At 38.1% G+C, this 18,311-nt stretch overlaps 4 protein-coding genes across 6 annotated transcripts; 2 read left to right on the top strand and 2 right to left on the bottom strand.

Annotated features, from left to right (window-relative positions):
• Positions 1-4,066: 4,066 nt before the first annotated feature.
• Positions 4,067-7,564, bottom strand: ALB4 (OxaA/YidC-like membrane insertion protein). 2 transcript variants are annotated; one of them, XR_015120617.1, is made up of 10 exons: positions 6,890-7,564; positions 6,724-6,784; positions 6,561-6,634; positions 6,343-6,447; positions 5,859-5,966; positions 5,582-5,685; positions 5,207-5,413; positions 5,000-5,125; positions 4,747-4,869; positions 4,370-4,385 (listed from the first exon to the last, which is right to left on the bottom strand). XR_015120617.1 is itself a non-coding variant. In XM_086233658.1 (9 exons), exons 1-8 carry the CDS (start codon positions 7,409-7,411, stop codon positions 4,756-4,758), a joined length of 1,551 nt encoding a protein of 516 aa, XP_086089784.1. In that variant the 5' UTR covers positions 7,412-7,563; the 3' UTR covers positions 4,067-4,385; positions 4,747-4,755. The 2 variants fall into 2 exon arrangements, 1 of the variants encoding a protein (XP_086089784.1); XM_086233658.1 differs by having other exon boundaries at positions 4,067-4,385; positions 4,747-5,125; positions 6,890-7,563.
• A 791-nt stretch (positions 7,565-8,355) lies between these two features.
• Positions 8,356-9,357, top strand: PSBY (photosystem II BY). Its single transcript, XM_086233966.1, has one exon. It carries the CDS (start codon positions 8,488-8,490, stop codon positions 9,106-9,108), a length of 621 nt encoding a protein of 206 aa, XP_086090092.1. The 5' UTR covers positions 8,356-8,487; the 3' UTR covers positions 9,109-9,357.
• An 890-nt stretch (positions 9,358-10,247) lies between these two features.
• LOC147294842 (S-adenosyl-L-methionine-dependent methyltransferases superfamily protein) lies at positions 10,248-11,389 on the top strand. Its single transcript, XM_086233747.1, has one exon. The coding sequence runs from the start codon at positions 10,443-10,445 to the stop codon at positions 11,229-11,231; it is 789 nt and encodes a 262-aa protein (XP_086089873.1). The 5' UTR covers positions 10,248-10,442; the 3' UTR covers positions 11,232-11,389.
• A 1,169-nt stretch (positions 11,390-12,558) lies between these two features.
• LOC147294841 (uncharacterized) lies at positions 12,559-17,440 on the bottom strand. 2 transcript variants are annotated; one of them, XM_086234525.1, is made up of 6 exons: positions 17,255-17,440; positions 16,894-16,961; positions 15,387-16,812; positions 13,476-15,248; positions 13,334-13,388; positions 12,559-13,095 (listed from the first exon to the last, which is right to left on the bottom strand). In XM_086234525.1, the coding sequence occupies exons 1-6, from the start codon at positions 17,370-17,372 to the stop codon at positions 12,948-12,950; spliced, it is 3,588 nt and encodes a 1,195-aa protein (XP_086090651.1). In that variant the 5' UTR covers positions 17,373-17,440; the 3' UTR covers positions 12,559-12,947. The 2 variants fall into 2 exon arrangements, with proteins under 2 accessions (XP_086090651.1, XP_086090652.1); XM_086234526.1 differs by having other exon boundaries at positions 15,387-16,806.
• Between the last annotated feature and the right edge of the window lie 871 nt (positions 17,441-18,311).

Below are 18,311 nucleotides of genomic sequence, written 5' to 3'. Positions count from 1 at the left end.
TCAGGTATGGGGTCAGCTTCATGATCATCGTCCATTAGCAAGCAAGGTTTCAATGACATGCATGTGATATATTTATATATATGAGTGGCCAAAAAAAAAAAACAACATACATATATACATATATATATATATATATATATATATATAGATCGAGAATGCAGTACTTGTGAAACATACAGCTAGCATGTAGCATGTGCCTAGCTTATTGTGAACTCATTAATTGTTTTGTTTTTGTTATAAACGTAAACTCATCACTTGGTTGATTTATTAAATTTATTAATTTCATATTTAAATTTTTATGCCACCCTTGTAGCTAGGGGTGGGAATGGATTGGTTTTTATCCGATAGCCGACTCATTACCAATTCATTTTTTTGGTCGATATGCACCCGACACCTGACCCAACCAAGTCGAACCGATAATTCCACCCAACTCACCAAAGGCGGGTTGGTTGGTGGTAGCTAAGTTCTTGAAAAGTCGGTTAGCCGATATCACCTGAACAACCGACTCTTAATAAATGAATCAAATGGGCTATTTTCCATGGCTAAGCGCCTAAACCCAATATGAAGATTGAAAACCCAATAAGGCAATAACTCATTAGTTTACCCAGACACCCAACTCAACTCTCCTCTCTCAACTCTCAAGTCAACCTAATCTGCTCTCACGATTTCATCATCTCTTCTCTTATTTAATATGCTCTCATCATCGGTCAATGAGAAATTTTCACTCTCTCTAATTTCATCGATTTCCCCTCAGACCCTTAGCCTCTCTCTATCTCAACTGCCCTGAAACCTGCGACCATAAAGCTTGAAGCCTGAAGCCTCTCTCACTCATCATCTCTTTTGCCAGTGACCAAGAAGCCCGATCTCATCTTCTCTCTCGCCGGCAAGTGTGTGACTATGTGTGGTTGATTGGTTGTTGTGTGTGAGTGTGAGAGTGAGGGAGTCGGGGAGTGACTGGTTGTCTCTTTGTATCGGGTCAACTCACATCCGACCCACCAGCACCCGACACCCGACTCACCAAAGTTGGGCCGATAATGGTTCTGAGATTTCCCCATACTCGGTTGGTCGGGTTGGGTCGGTTGTTTGGACAATATGAGCCCAACCCGACCCATTCTCACCCTTACTTATAGCTACCAGTTGGATATATGGTATAATTTCAAGAAGGTATCCTTCTAGTTAGGGATACCTTGATTAATTTCCAAACAACATAATGATTAGGTCTGTTAATTTGTTAATTAAAGGGCTCCAATGAATTAAACTTTGCGATACACGGCAGACCAAACAAAAATGCGTGCCATGCACTTGTTCTTCATGTGTGTGACAGCATTGCATGCAATATATATATATGGTAGATCGATCAAAGATATATTTGTTTGGCTTGGTTTTACAGCTAGCGCATGCATGTCGGACCTTAATTAGCAGCATGTTTGATAATTGCGGACAAATTAATTAAGGAACTGTACGTGCTCTATCTTAAATCTTATCACCATCCGCTAATTGAGCAGCATTACGCACAAGTAATGATAATTTGTAACAGTCTCAAAACAAAATATCTACGTATATAAATCATATGCACACTTACCTATGTACGTACTCCATGTATATAATTAATTATATGATGAATTAGGGTACAATTGTATCCATAATTCATGTGCTGCACCAGGTCCAACGCCAGCGTTATTCTATTGCCACCAATTATTGTCATTTTAATTTTTAACACACTAACACACTTGACACAGACATGTACGCACTGCATTGCATTACACGTAAATTAGAGTTTCAAAAAATTAAAATAATAAGAAAATAATACTTCAATTCGAAAATTCAGACGAAAAAAAAAAGGAAATAGAAAATGTACCATAAATTCTAGGTCTTTACAAAAGTTGTTCACGTATGTAAGCTTCAATTACGTATGTAATATTACTAGTATTTTCTATTTTAGGAAATCGCACTATATTATAGGTAGCTCCTACGTGTACGCTAAAGCAATAAACACATATCAACCAGCTTCCCACGTAGCTAGTAGCTAGAGGTCTCCAACAATTCTAACATAATTGGATGAAATTAGTTGATCGAGGAAATGGAGACCGGTTTTCAGTTTTCACATGGGCTCGCCAAAGAGGGTCTGGGCCAGCCCCTATTTATCTCGAAAATAGGTTGAGTCTTTTAAATAAAAATTTATTTTATGTAACGATAATATTTGGACATATTATATTACAAATCAATTCAAATTTTAAAACGTATACAATCATTAAAAGGAAAGGTTTAAAATTCAAATTTTATTAATTATATATATTAATATATGTTAGTAAGGCGGTCAAGCTACCTGTATATATGTGGTTCGATAGTTTAATGACTCTTTCTAAGAGATGTGAATGTAAATAAAAAATATTGTTTGGGAAAGAAAGCCTCACGGCCTGGTGGTCGGCGTAACAATAATGACATTTATGATTTATCAATAAGTCACCGCATGTTTATTAAGATCATCATAGATTATTAATAATTTGAATGAGTTTATAAACCGCGTCCCTATGTCACCTAGTACCTACTACCGTCACATAAAACAATTTCTCTAACTGAACTAATTGAAGGCCTTCAAACCTAGATCAGTAGATCGCTTATGGTCGCAAGATGAGGGATTCCCAAGAAAAGGCTTTCCCTATCGAATATTGTAAATGGAGGTGTAAAATGAGTTTGACCAATATGAATACCGCATACATGTGCCTTGTACTTGTCTAGCTCCCATGTGACAGAATGCAACAACCTTAAGAGCCTCTTCTAAAGTCGAGGCCTAAATGATACTCAAGGAATCACCCTCAACAATGTGAGAGATTAAATGTAAAAGAAATATTGTATGCAATATATAGGTAAAGGAAAAAAGAAAGAAAAAGAAACAAGTGCAACTGAACAACCAAGCAAAGTAATCAGTTGAAATTTTAATAGTTTATTCATAAGTTATGTGGTGGTACAATGAACCAAAAAATTTAAAATCCAAGGCATATGCTTAATTTCCTATCTATTTTCTCTTCGTGCTTAATCAAAAAATAAAGAAAAATTTGTTACAAAGATAATACACGCGAATGAGAAGCAGAAGGGAAAGTAACCTTTTATACATAATATATTCAAAAACTTGTTACAGCTACAAATCAAAAACACCAAAATCTTGCTTATTTGTTGATCCTTTTCATTTGTCTTGGATATAATGTACACCCTGTGAATCTGTGATTGCTTTTTAAATGGTTGAACTGCTCTCTTATTTTACTATAGATAATAAATAAGAAGATCATTGGCGGAGACATGATTCTATATTACTAATATCTCATTTTTTAATAAAGTTAATTTAAAAAAAAAAACCATTCCATTATTAAAATAAGTAGTATAAAATTGTCTAATTGGTTATATATACATATATTAAATTCTCATATAATTAGTATGAATAATACAACATATTTTTTGAATGACATTACACCCAAAATTTATTCGTAAAAATCACAAAAATTCATCTAGATATCTAAAATTAGAATTTGTTTATTATAAGCATGTTAAAAAATTATTGTTGTGATATTAAGTTGTACATATTTGTTGTCCTAATCATTATCCTCAATTATCTTTGACACTTGTCTAATGCCCGGCCGATTGCATGACATTAAGGTTAAGACTTAAGAGTGTTCTTAACGAAGAGATTGGCCTTTGAAGAGGTCCGAACAAAAGAAAGTAAGTAAAAATCACCGATGGTTGTAATTTTTTTGAAGTGTAAAAGTGAGGAAAAGAAATTATATAAAAGTTGGGTCAAGAATAAGATACAAATCATACAACCAAGAAATTAAATTTCAGATTTTGAGTTCAAAATTTTCGATTTCGTTAAAAATTTAAACTAAAATAATTGAAACTTTTAACAAAATTTGATAATATTTTGAAACCTAAAAAAATGGAAATTTCGAAATTTAATTCCATAAATACAACATAATTGAGTTTAAATAAAACCACTCTAAAAAAAACAATACTAATCAATTTAATACAAAAAACAAACCGTTTCACCACTAATTACAAAGATCAAGTATCTAAATGATGTTGTGAAATTGAGTTAGGTGGCATTTAATTTGACTATAATGTTCATGAGAAGAATAGAGTAGAAAAGAAAAAATATATTTACAAGTGACACAAATGCTCAACACATTGGCATTCTACAACTTATATCCGTTTGCAGGCCTTGACACCTCTTACTCCCTTCTATGTTCCGCCACTGCTGATTAACTTGACTCACCAATACCACCACAACAATGAGTATAATCTATGGTTGGTCACTTCCCTCTGGCTTGATTTGTGTCTTCTCCAGAAGCTTATTTATGTGTAATGGTCTTGGAAGTTTGTACTTCAACTGCCCCCTGAAGATATAGTATGCAGTTGCTAATCAGAAAGGTAGGTCCAAAATAATGCAAGCATACATAGCTTACTAAAGAATCTTTAAGAGGGAGAGAGAGGGGAGGAACCTTTTTTTTAATCAAGTCAGACAATTGTAATACGAAGGGTAATTGCTAATCAGAAGATAGTCTAAAATGATGCAAGCATATATGTAGATATAGTTCACTGTAGAATCTTTACTTTTTCTAAAGAAACAAAAAGGAAGATGGAGGAGGAAACAAATAGTTTCTTTTCCCCCTAAAGCTTCTTTACGTATACCCTACCCTAAAACAAACATGATGCAAACTTGCAAAGTGCATATTTCAAATCTTACTTCCAAAATACCTTTCTATTTCATAGACTTTCATTCGACTTCTGCTCATCCTTCTTTTCAACCTCTAGATTAATAGAAACTTCCCTCTTTTCCTTTTGAATTGTGGACATTGTGTTCTGATCTTCCTTCAAGTCCTGTATAGAACGATCACCATTCACGGAAACTCCAACATTCGAGGAATCATGAGTTGTGGTTTGAGATTGACGTTCTTCACTCTTTCTAACAACTAATTCAACTGCAACTCCATTTTCTTTCTCAACTAACCTGGCCTCTCCCTCACGTGTCTCGTTAGTTATTTGAGTTCCTTTGGCCACTGGCTCTTCAACTTTCCTCTTTTCTCCTTCTCTTTGTTGTCTTCTCTGTGCTTCTTGCTCCTTTATCATTTTAAATCTGGAAAATATTAACGCATTAAGACTATAAAAACTACAAGTGCAGCAACAACATAGAGAAATGACAGGAATAACTATCAACCTTTCACCAGGTCGTAGACCCTCCAATGTCAGCTTTTCTCCTTGACTGGCATCCTTTTGGGTTAAATTTAATTCAGAGACAGACTTTTGAATCTGGGGTTCGTCTTCCTTGATAATGTTATTACTCAATTGACTAATTGGATTTTTTGCACCCCCAAAATTTTGAAGCCATACTTGTTGTGCTGTGCTAAGTATGTTATTTGTGAACCTGCAGAAACATATCTGAAAGATGTAAGATAACATAGGCAGGACTATCAACACCAAAAAGCATTTCCAATGTCATCATGATACAGATCTATGATTTAATAGAATTCCAAAAATACAATAAAAAAGCTATAAAGTGTTCATAATACAAAAGGGTTTTATATCTGCTCACCAATAAAGACTTAGACCAGAAGGAACTGAAAGAGCAAAATAACCAATCATTAAAGGAAGAAACTTAGTAATCACTTGAGAATTCTTCATATTTGGATCATTACTCTGAAAATTATAGCACGTGTTAATAAGGAAAAAAAGGTAAACACATGAAACAAAAAGGAATTAATAATAAATATGGACTCAAATAAGAAAACCCTGTATCAAGAAGGTTAGACCCTAGAAGTGCTAGTGAAGTTTATCTAACCAGGCCAATTTGGATCAGGGAAATGACTGACCTGTGATGACTGCATAATCTGAACAGATATGTATTGTGAGACAACCAGCAAAACAGGCAAGACAAGGTATGCCAAGGTGTCCGACCATCCAAGGGGTGGATGACCATCCTGAGAAATTAAAAAGCAACCAAAAGTGATTACGGAGTCCTCAACATCATAGGTGGGTACATATGAGATCTCTAGTCGAGCACGTATCAGAACCATCAAATTTCAACTGCATGGAAAATATATATGAAAAAAGGACATATTTAAGAGTAGGACACTAGAAACAGAAAACAGTGCAATCTGAGATTTCTAGAAGTTATAATGAGCACAATTTCTTATGAGTATTGTTACAAGACTTTTGAGTTTGAACCAAATAGCTACATAATTTCAGTGAAAAACTTATAAGGCTCATATAAAATAAAAGTTATACAAGGTTGTTATGGTTATAGGCAATAACTGAAAATAAAGGGAGTGCTTTAGCTGAAAATGAAACACTCACTACAAAAGGGAAAAGCCAAGAGATGCCACTGCCATTTTGCCGAGCAGCAACTGTTGTCGGACCAGCCAAAGAGGGTATCCAGAAGAAGCCTTCTGTAAGGAGTCCCTTAATATAGGAATGTCAAACATTAAGTAGAGCTGAGGGAGATTATGAAGAAAGAAGGTAGACTAAAACAGGAAGTCACTAATAACCAATAAGCACAAATATGAAGCTGATACCTCATCTGCCACATTTGAAAGAGCTCTATATAACCCAATCCATATTGGTATTGTAGCAAGTGTAGGCAGGCATCCTAGTACAAAACGAAGAATAAAAGATAAAAGAAAAAAAAAAAAAGTGGAAATGGAAATTAGAAATCCTAATTCAGCAAGAAATTAAAACCTGCCAATGGGTTTATGCCCGCTAATTTATACAATCGAGCAGTTTCAAGTTGAATTCTTTCCTGCAAGCATATAACTTGGGCTCATTAACACCAAAGATTCAAAATTTTAAATAAATATAAAAAAGGGTGTATTAAATAAGGTGAAAGAAAGATGGTATGCTGCACCTGATCCCCGGCATAGCGTTGTTGTACAGCTTTCACTTGGGGTTGTAAGGACCGCATAGCCATGGCAGACTCGACCTGTTTCTTTGTCAAAGGGAAGGTAGCAGCTTTAACAAGGACGGTCAAGAGTATGATGGCGAAACCATAAGAGTAGGGAACGTGCAGAGTCGAAAGCCCATCTTTCAAAACCTTGAGAAACGTTTCGAGGTAATTGGTAATCCCAGAAAGCCAATCGCTGCTCTGTTTCGTGTTCGTCACGCTCTCCGCCGACACCGCCGCATCGGCCACCGTGTAAAGCAAGCTCTCGGCTCTGCCGAACAGCTCTTTCACCACCGCCTCCGCGTCTTCCGGGTCGGGAATAAAACCCGGCCCGAATCCGAGCCGAGCTACGCCGAGCGAGCCGCGGAGGAAGGTGAGGTTGCGGTGCGAGAAGCCGTAGTGGTGAGTTCGAGGGAGGAGAGTGTTGGGGGACTTGGGCGTTGGGGAGAAGACTAGGCTTGGTCGAAACGACAATAAAGTTGTCATTTTGATGGGGTTGGGATTTGAATTTGGGTATTTGGAACCCTAGAAGCTTGAGCTGTTGATGCAGAGAGCAGCTTATGGGTTTAGCATGTCGTGTCTGGGTGAGTGGATGCTATTCAGAGATTGACCGACCGGAAAGTTTTGGGGTTTGGCTTTCCATTTTCCACTTTTACGGGACTCTTGGAAAATGAGTCAAATTACCAAAATATCTATACAACGACTTGTCGTTTATTTTTTTAACTTGGTTGTGAGTTTTGGGCTTTGGCTCTCCTTTCAAAGTTTCAAGTTTCAATTCCTTCACTACCCATACAACCATCCATGATGGACTCTTCAAACACTCTCTTCTTGTAGAGTGTGGTGTGCTGATGGCAGAGATTCAAAACTTGGCACTTGCAGGTTGGCTATAATAGGCCCATTTTGTTCTCTCTCCTCTCTCTAGAGCCTAAGACTTTGGACAATCTGCTTGTGATATTAACGGGCCAGGCCGGGCCTACTTTAAATGGGCCAGGCCCGTGCCAGATTCAAGCTGGCTCGGTTCATTATACACCTCTATGTAATGGTATCACGTAACATATTAATCACTTGAAATATAATTCGTATATAATTATTAAAAATGAGGATTTAGAATTTAAATATTACGTGATGGTTCGTACAAAAATTTCTTCCTCTCTATCATATTCCCTTGCGAAAATATTAAAAGCATCAACTATTATATTTTAACTCTCAGTTACAAACAAATTTGTGGGGTTTTTTTTTTTGGCCACTTAAAACAAATTTGTGGATTTAACTACCCATAAAACTCTATTAAAGGAAGAGATAAGAAACTGTAGTGGGGTGTCTGAATATGAGGTCCATGTTTCACCAATCACACTCTCTAGATAAGAAAACAATCCTTTTAACACATTTCCATTGGTTCTCATTGCCCTGACTTTGCCCCACATCTATAGTCCATATTTCCCACTACAACCAACCATTGAAGCCCATCTCTCATTCTCTCACTGCCTTAATTGCCAATCCCTTTTAGCATACCACCTGCCATCAAGCATTTGATCTTAAGCTCCACAGAAGCACACCCATCAATGGCAGCAACCATGGCTACAATGGCAACAATGAATGCCAATTGCTTGAGTACCAACTCTCCCAAAGTCCCCAACCTCACCACCAAGCTACCCACAAAACCCACCTCCCTCCTCTCTATTCAAAACCTCCCAAAAGGCCTAACCTCCTCATCAAAACCCATTGAAAACCCCAACATGATGTCAACTTCCTTGGCCAGCGGCACAGCCATTGCTGCAGCCATCTTCTCCACCCTAAGCACCTCCGAGCCTGCCTTGGCTGCACAACAAATTGCCCAAATAGCCGAAGGCGACAACCGTGGGCTTGCTCTGTTGCTACCCATCATCCCAGCCATAGCTTGGGTTCTGTTCAACATTCTGCAGCCAGCTCTGAACCAAATCAACCGCATGAGTTCCAAGGGGGTCATAATTGGGCTTGGGCTTGGTGGGCTGGCCACATCAGGGTTCATGTCAACACCCCATGCCTCAGCTGCTACTGAAATTGCCATGATTGCTGATGCTGCTTCTTCAACCACTGACAACAGGGGACAACTCCTGCTCTTTGTGATTGCTCCTGCCATTCTTTGGGTCCTCTACAACATCCTACAACCGGCTTTGAATCAGATTAACAAGATGAGGTCTTAGTGAGATATGGGTTTTGTGAGGGTGTGATATTGGCACAAAGTTAATTAATCTTGTAATTGCACCTAATTATGTTAATTAATGAGATTAATCTCTCCTTAATTTTCTATTAGCATTTCCTTTTTTACTATCCCTTTTTTAAGTTTTTATACAAGCCCAAGTGTTCAGATATTATTATAAATTTATCAGTAGGCTCGATGTGTAACTACTGTGTATCATATTATCATATATAGCCCAAGTCTTCACTGATTATATACGTTCTTGTATATACTTAGCAATATTCTCTATTAGTTCTTCAATTTATACATTAGTGCTGAAAATGAACCTCACCAAATAACGTTTCACCTCATCACCTGGATAATTTTTTTTTTGGCCAAGCTCATCACCTGGATAATTTTTTTTTTTTTGGCCACCATCACCTGGATAATTAAACATGCACAACTAGACACAAACATTCCTGGGCCGAACCACATCACACAGGTCCTCATAAAGCAAGTAAGCAAGCAAAAGCTGGGTCCGAGGTGGAGTTTAATATAGACAGTTCAGCCCAAGTCTGTATAAAGCCCAATATAAAATCAAAGAACGAAATAATTAGTCGGAATGGGGCCCACTGATCACTACATATTTCTTCAACAGATGGTTACCCATGCATGGCTGAAAGCATCGTTGTGAATACAGCTTACAAGTAAATTTTAATCACCATAATCACAATTCACACAAAAGAAACCCCCCACTTTGTCTCGTGCATGCGCACTACAGGCCATGTGTTCCTTGGCTGTTGCTTAGTTCACACTAATTCTATGTTTCTTTTCTGGAAAGTTAATTCACACTAATCTTCAAGTTTCTCCTTTTTTTTTTTTCTTTTTTTTTTTCTTTTTTTGTGTGATTCTATATGTTTCTCCCTTTTTTAAATAAATACGCTGATTTCCCTTTAATTATTTTTATTGCTTTTCATATTAATAACACAATACCATATAGTTTTGTTCTAGAGTGTCGGTCCATTCCAATTTCATGCTAATCTTCCTTAATAATCTATTGTCCATTTTAGAAATAATTCTCAGAATAGTTACATAAATTAAGTAAATGTACCAATATATTGAAATAAAAATTTATAATTCTTATAATTTTGTGTTTATTGGTAATTAAGCGGTGACCTTGTAAAGAAACAAGTATAGGCCGGGTGGATGTCCTCAACCAATAATATATACACGTCCCCTCCTCTAAGCAGGGATTAGGGTCGGGAGAGGAGGAAGAAAGAGAAGAAGAGAGTTTAATCAGAAACAAATAGACTCCATCTTCATGCATATATAATACACGACTTGATCATCATCATCATCATGAAAACCAACCGACGACTCACTTTCAAATACCTCTTCCTCTCCATCCTCCTCACTCTCCCTCTCCTCCTCCTCCTCCTCCGCCTCCACCGCCACCAGCAGCTCCCTCACACCACCAATCATCACCACCACCACCACTCATCATCATCCGGACCCTCCACCCAGGGCATCCGAATCCGACCCGGCTACACCTCCTACGAGGCCTACATCCAGCGCCAGGTCAACAAGACCCTAAACCCCAAACTCCGCCAAGTCTGGATCACCCGCGACTGGGACCGCAAAATACACGTCTTCGCCGAGTTCTTCAAGCAACTGAAGCGCCAGCACCTCCTCACCAACCACTCCAAGGCCCTCTGCGTCGGCGCGCGGGTAGGGCAGGAGGTGGAGGCCCTGAGGCGCGTGGGCGTCTCAGACTCCGTCGGCATCGACCTCGTGCCCTACCCGCCGCTCGTGCTGGAGGGGGACTTCCACAGCCAGCCCTTCGACAACGACACGTTCGACTTCGAGTTCTCCAACGTGTTCGACCACGCGCTCTACCCGCGCAAGTTCGTTTCCGAAATTGCGAGAACGCTGAGGCCGCGCGGGGTCTGCGTGCTACACGTGGCGGTGGCGCATAGGCCGGACAAGTACTCGGCCAACGACCTCTTCAGCGTGGAGCCGTTGGTGGAGATGTTCATGAGCTGCGGGTGTGAGTTGGTTCACGTCCGGAAGGTTGACGGGTTCGGGTTGGATACGGAGGTCATTTTTCGGAAACGGCCGGCGGCAAAGATCAAAGTCAAACGGTCGTGATTCACCGAGTCTTGTTTGTATATCCACGTCAGCATGAATGATATGGCTTGGCTTGGTTTTAATTCACACTTGCCATCTCATTCTGGATTGTAGGCTTGAACCATGCATGTGGAATCAGTCAAGTAAATGAAATCTGGCCACCAAAATTAACCATCAAATTAATTTGTACATATCATTGGGATTTATTATCGGATTCGGATTCAACCCCACCTAAATCGGTCTATCCATTTCCTCACGTTTGAGTGTTGTTGTTTTTTTTTTTTTTTTTTAAAGTTGGAAAAGGAGAATTTTCAACTAAACTGTCCAAACAACTGCAGAAAAATAATGGACTAATTTTGTAACAGTAAAAAAATAGATTGAACAATTGATTCATTAATGTATTTGTAATTACTTATTTGATGTGATATTTTTTGGCCCAATTATTTTACCTCGATTAAGATCAATTTTGTGAGATTGAAAAAAGGTTTTGGAACCTTATAGTAAAGCATCCATGAAAGAACTAAAAAAGCTAATAGATTTATATTTTGTGCTTTGTGAAATTGATCCAGACACTATGGAGTATTTTACTTGGTACATATTGTTATATTACATTTTTCCAACGTTCTTGTGTTGCATAGGTCGATCATAATCTATATATTACTTGGTTGATTGGAATATACGGTGTCAACTATGTGCCTAATGGTGCTACATATATAAATACAAATAATAAAAGGTTAAATGGGTGCATCAAAGATTGCGCCACCAACATCTTCTTTTGCTTAATTAATTTCAAACTCTACTTTTGACGTTTAGATGGAATCACATTCACAGCAAATTATATGAGTTGTGGATTACCAAAGCTGGGATCCATTTCTAAAGGCCCAAATGCATGATTTTGTTGGCTAGGAACATAACATAAAGTAAAAACTAGCGGAAAGATAGGGGACTGATGGCCACTCTTTTCCTACTAAACCGATGAATAAACTGAAATTAGTTACTTCTTTATGAGACAAAAAAGAAACTTAGTGAGACTCTCCCATCAAGTGCCCATACACCTTAATTATACACAAACATACATGCCTTGCTTACTTTATCCTTTGATAACAACAACCTTAATTATACAAAAACATGCCTTAGGTTACATTCTAGGTCAATGGATTGCCTATATAGCTCCATAATATATTCAATTAAGTTTATCATTTCATCCCTTCGGGATTCGGGGACATCCATCAAATTGGAATGATAAAGAAAAATAAGTTCATAACTCGTTAGATTAAATGATCTTATATCAACTTTAAATGATGATGAATCAAACTGATCTGACTTTTTGAGTAGTGGTATTGGAAGCCATGGATCTCCATTTATCTCAATGCAAAGTTGGTGAAAACAACATATCTTAACATTTGAATGAGACCTAACACTATCTCATTGTCATGGAAAAGAATAAAAAACTTGCAGAAACCCATAAAGTGTCATCGCAAAAATGTTTACAACACCCTTGCGTAATCGAATGAAATGTGAAGAAAGAAAAAAGGGAAAGAAGGATCCAGAAATGAACCAGGCCACCTTCCTTCATTTCGCACAAAAAATATAACGTAGGACAGAAGGGTCTACCATAATCATTTAATCTGCACACACTTGGACTCTTTGGTTCATCACAGCTACAGCCAAAAAGATATGCTAAAAACAGATGGAAGGGCTGCAGGACTAGGAGATAGAATAGGAAAGCATCAAAGACTATGAGATAGGTTGACTGTCTGGTACGAATTCAGGAGCCTCGCTTTCTTCATCCGGTTGTGATTGAGATGCTGAAAGTTGAGCCTTTTTGTATCTGCTTGAACTTTTGAGGATTTCAGCAAATTTCATATCCTTTATGCCCGAAGTGCTGAAAGACTCAGATAATGAGAATGAAACATTTCAACATAAGAGAAACAATGCTTCTGGGTTTTTAACAAAGAATTACCATTACACTCCATTTTCAAAAAGTTTACACTAGGGTTTTTTTCTTTTCTTAAAGATTAACAAAAGAAAATTCTTTCTGCAAGCAACAACAGAGTAGACTAATTAAATGGAATATACAAAGTTATTAAAGAGGCATGATTGCTATTTGCTATAAAACTTACCATGATTTAATGACTCTTCTCCCACCAGCCTTCCTCCTTGGTGAGGCATAAGATCCTGTGGCAATTGCAATGTATCAGATAATTAAGTCATGATAACTGTGGAAGGTTCCAATAATCCAAAACAGAACTTTTTCTAAATTACCATTTCTTGGCAAGTTCGTATGTGCATTGCTTTCCCCATCTGAGTAGTCAGATGACAATGAATAATCTGATGGAGTTCTGGTGCTGGCATCTGAATCATCAACTTCATCTTCACCTTCACCTTCAGAACTTCCACTACTGTCATCCTTGAAAATTACCCCTGATGTAGCTAACCTCTTCCTGTTTTCTGAGCTGTTCACAACTTCCCCAAAAGCTTTTCCACCCATCGCACGATTTCGGTTCACGCCAGGTTGACGCTTGTTACCCATTTTATTTTGGTAAGCTTTATTGCCTGAATTTTCCAAGTTAGATTTTGATACAGTGAAAGCTTCTTTCTTTCTCTTTGCATGAGTAATGGTCCCAGAATCATTGGCAACACTGTCATTCTTTCCAGCTGCTTCAGGAATGGAATTTATCTTACCAGACGTATCAGATGATAGGGTTTTAGTCCCGGTTTTAGAAACTTTCATTGGAAACTTCTTTTCTGAGTGAGGCATAACACCATCAGACTTGGATTGCGGTTGGAGGGAGCTAGAGTTGCCAGCTTCAGACTTTCCACCAATCACTTGGTTATCATTTGACTTGAGTGAACTTTGCAGATCAGATGAAGGACCAGTTGAATGTAAATCAAGCTTTTTCCGGTTCTTTTTAGCCTTCGGCTTATTATCTGCTCTATCTGTTCTAGTCACCTCTTCAGCATGCCCTTTACCAGAAGCAACAACTTCATGCTGGCATTGGCTAGGCACCAGATGTTTGTCAAAGTTGTTCTTATTGTCTTCACAGGAAACTTTCATGTGGTTATCACCCTCATTAGAACATCCATTTTTAGGAGGGTTACCAGTTAGGTTAGCTTCAAGAGGCCTCCCATCGGAAATGTGTTCTAGTCCATGAGAAGGAACTTTAGTAGACTCAACAGACACAGAATTTGATCGAGCAGGGACTGAATCAACTTGAACCCCATTATCCTTGTCAGATTCCGCACCTTTCTCTTTTGAATGACCAATGGAAGTTGTTTTTGCCAACGCACTTCTCCTTTTTATGTTACCTACCATCTCTGTTCTATTATCAGTTTTCAGTGCTGGATTCTGTTCACCAACAGTTTGCGCTTCAGCTTGCAAATTTGGGAGGTTTTCCATCACAGCACTTTGTTTCCTCTTAGATTTCTTTTTCCTATTTGGATTCATACTTTCTGCATCTTCTTGAGGTTTACCAATTTGCTGCAAGGTTCCCACCTCATTGCCATCAAGGTTATCAGTCTCCCTAACTAAATGAGCACTCCCTGTTTCCTTTTTTGATATGACTGTCCCATTTTTCTGAGAAAGATGACTTTCCTCTTTCTTAGCTTTATCACTGACATGTTCACCATGTACAGCTTCATGAGGTTCAGCCAATGAAATGCCATGCTCGGAACCTTCAGCTTGTTTTGCACCTGATTTAATCAGAGTTTCTCCAATAGAATCCTTGGTTTTTCTGGTCTTCCTTGCCTTCTTACTAAGGTTGCTAGTTCCATTTCCATCCAACATTTCAGATGTCACAATTACTTTTGTATTGTTCCCATCACTTTTATCCAGACTAGACAATTTACGCTTTTCAGACAGCACTGCTTCAGAGTCATTTCTCTGTGATGAATCTCTCTCCTCTCCAACTCTTTCATCCTGATCAGTTCCACATTCACTTGGAACTTTGACAACAAGGGGTGGATGGCCGTCCAATTTTTCTTCAGATGCATGACTTTCGCTTTCCACATTGCCAGCATCAGTATTATTATTAACATCTATAAAAGAAACAGCATTAGTCTCAGAGAAAAGGCCTTTGTTTTCCATCTAAATTAGTTAAATTCTTGAAAAAATGATTTATAATGGGATCATAAGACTATACCAGATCACATATCAAAAAAGCAAACAAAACTCACCTAGTGATGAGGGTACTTCGCCCTTTTCTTGCAACTCTTGGACATGAGCGCAGAGATTTTCCTTAAGAGAGATTTCACAAACTTTAGATGGCATTAAACCCAGAAGACCTTGTCCACTGGATGCTACACCATCTTCTCTACTTGAATTTTTATCATTAATTACTGCAGCAGCAACCACAGGTCTCTCATCCATAACATCTCTTCTGGAAGGAGCTGCATCAACTACTTCATTAGGAGGATTTGATGATATCTTTCTCTTTTTCTTCTTCCCCTTGCTTGAACTGTTTGTCAACAAATCCGAAGATACAGCAATTGAACCATCTACTATAGCATTTGCACTTTTCTGTTTGTCCCCTAAAGAGGGTTCAGATGAAATCTCTGGTTTGGAGGTCGCTTTATTAGAATCACAAACCAAGACATTGTTTTCTGTCAGTGAATCTTGACGGCCAGCTATATTTTCAAACTTGCGCTTTTTCTTTGCAGCAGGCTGAGAATGTGAAGCTTCTTCCGTCACAGTATTGTAGTGCACAAGAATGTTATGTTTAGATGTATCCTTACTGTGCTCAATGCGTTTTCCTGGAACTTCAGTTTCCCTGTAGGTGTCATTAGTCTTATGAATTCCAGAATCTGACCTGTTATCCATATTAGAAGCTGAACTCCTGCAAGGTTCTTCTATAGTATTTTGGTTTCCAATCACCATATCACATAAAACATCACTACTAGTAGTATAATGGTTTCCAATTGTCATATCTAGCTGCAACTGTTCTTTATCAAATCCATGAACTGAAGCATCACTTTGTCTTAAATGCACTGTTTCTTTAAACTTCTGTTTAGTCTTACATCGTCTTTTCCTTGCAGCAGGCGAAGCTTTTTCCAAAGATACATTGCATTTGACATCACTAATTTCTTTCCTTGAGCTATCTTCGTTGCAATTTTGTGTTCTCAGAAATGCATATCCCTCGCTACATAGGCTGCGATCCTCCTGCAGTTCAGGTTCTGGCCTTTTGATCGTCTCCTGAAATGTTTTGTAATGATCATCATCATCATCATCAGAATGCTTGACCCCCATCTCCAAATCTTTAGAAGTTTCTCTAGCAGAATCAACCGAACCATTCCGATCAGCAATAGTAACTTTCTCTTTTGCATGCTCATTGCCCTCAAGTAGCAACGGCATTGAATCATCAAAACTGGACAACCTTTTGCGAACACCAGAAGGATGATCAACTCCACGAACCAATGCATTACTGACAGTTTCAAAGCAGATTTGGTTATTGGAATTGAAATTGTGCAAACAATGCTGATTTTCGCCACACTTCACTAAACTAGTAGCATCAGCATGAAGAAACCAGTTCTTGTCGACCCCTCTGAAAGAATTTTTAACAAGCATGGAATCTGATAGGTGATAAAAGCATCCTTTGCGCTTTACCTACCAGGTATACAAGTCATTCTCAGTACCAAGGCTATATTTCAGACAAGAAAATTAACAATTTATCAGAAAAATGATTACCTTTAGGGCATCAATTTTAATTTTCTCCATGCTAGTAAAGCACAATTGGTGTTCATTTTCTATTTTACCTGCACAAAAATGACAGACACAAAATTATCAGCTTATAGATTCTAAGACTACTTAAAAGATGAAAGTAATTCATTCAATTGGGTTTTTAGGGTTGAACAAAATTAGACTAAGCTTGCCCACATTACTTACCTATTGTAAATGCACAAACATTAACACTCAGTTGGGTCAGCAGTATTTCAAAGTAGTAATCTTTACCCACAAAGCAACAAAAGCTTAAAAACTTAGCTTTCTGAATGGGAGCTAAACTGTATCATCAATGATAATACAAAGAGAAGGAAAGGTATGATCATACCTTTGAGTTCTGAAACGGTGTCGTGGTGGTAGACGGTCATGGCCAAGTGGGTGCCGAGGCTGGTGTCTATGAACACTGTGACCTCCGAATCGGAGGCGGAACTCGGGTTCTTCCCCATTGGTTTCGAACCGATAGTCGGGTTCTGGGTTGGTGGTGGACCTCGTGGTCCGTTGGTGTCTCAGTGTATCAGTGTATTTCAATGGCGGCATGCGGTACGGCTACGACACGGTTTATAGTTTACAACGAGAGGTGCGCAGTGCGCGCAGGGGTGTTTGTGTAATTTAATGCGGGTATAAGTGTATGGGCCTGAAATTTGGGATTTTCTCTTGGGCTCAGATCCAAGTTTAATACAAGTCCGCACTTGAGCCTCAACCAATTTCAGTGCGTCTGGAAGTCCAGTCCAGTGCCAAAAGCGACTTCGGTTGTCTAAAAGCTAATTTTTGGTAGCATTGTTAAAAGAGATAATTAGGTTTAGCTTATTTAGAAGAACAATTTTTAGATAGAGACGGGGTGTTTTAAAATTTATAAAAAAATTATTTTAATTCATAATAAAGTTATTTTAATTTATAAGAAAATCTTTTTAATTCATAATAAAGTTCTTCCCCAATTTAAAAGGTATTTCTCTCTATTTTAAGGATATTTCCTCTCTTAGGGTGTAGAGTGGGCTTTGTACATGATGCATATTAGGTTGTAACTTCGAGGTTTTGGGCGGAGCCCAAAATTTTGGAGTTAAAATCTAACATAAAGCCATCTAAGAAGAAAAATAAAAGGATTTAATTAAAAACCACAAATCACTACTGGTCTTAATCTAAGAAAGGCTTATAAAATGGACTGGACTCTACCCGTTTGGCACTGCTTCTTAGAAACGCTTATAATCAGTAGCACTTTTGCTAGAAGTGTTTTTGCTCATAAGCACATACAAATTTTTATAAAAATTCTAAGTGCTTCATGCAAAAGCACTTAGAAGTGCTTCTTAGAGAAGCACCTGTCAGGTGCTTTTCAGAAAATCACTTAAAAGCGCTTTCAACCCATAAGCACTTTTATTTATTTTTGTCAA

This window comes from Dryas octopetala, chromosome 2 (assembly GCF_963921425.1).
Source record: "Dryas octopetala chromosome 2, drDryOcto1.1, whole genome shotgun sequence".
NCBI lineage: Eukaryota > Viridiplantae > Streptophyta > Magnoliopsida > Rosales > Rosaceae > Dryas > Dryas octopetala.
Note: the sequence above shows the minus strand (reverse complement) of the source record. Positions and strands in the feature narration are given on the sequence as shown.

Coding starts and splice junctions, on each gene's coding strand:
- LOC147294841 (XM_086234525.1), bottom strand. CDS start 17,372: ATGGGGAAGAACCCGAGTTCCGCCTCCGATTCGGAGGTCACAGTGTTC. Junction 16,813..16,893: donor TTAAAATTGATGCCCTAAAG/GTAATCATTTTT, acceptor TATACCTGGTAG/GTAAAGCGCAAAGGATGCTT. Junction 15,249..15,386: donor CGAAGTACCCTCATCACTAG/GTGAGTTTTGTT, acceptor TTTCTTTTATAG/ATGTTAATAATAATACTGAT.
- ALB4 (XM_086233658.1), bottom strand. CDS start 7,411: ATGACAACTTTATTGTCGTTTCGACCAAGCCTAGTCTTCTCCCCAACG. Junction 6,448..6,560: donor TTTCAAATGTGGCAGATGAG/GTATCAGCTTCA, acceptor TCCTATATTAAG/GGACTCCTTACAGAAGGCTT. Junction 5,967..6,342: donor CTTGGCTTTTCCCTTTTGTA/GTGAGTGTTTCA, acceptor TTAATTTCTCAG/GATGGTCATCCACCCCTTGG.
- PSBY (XM_086233966.1), top strand. CDS start 8,488: ATGGCAGCAACCATGGCTACAATGGCAACAATGAATGCCAATTGCTTG.
- LOC147294842 (XM_086233747.1), top strand. CDS start 10,443: ATGAAAACCAACCGACGACTCACTTTCAAATACCTCTTCCTCTCCATC.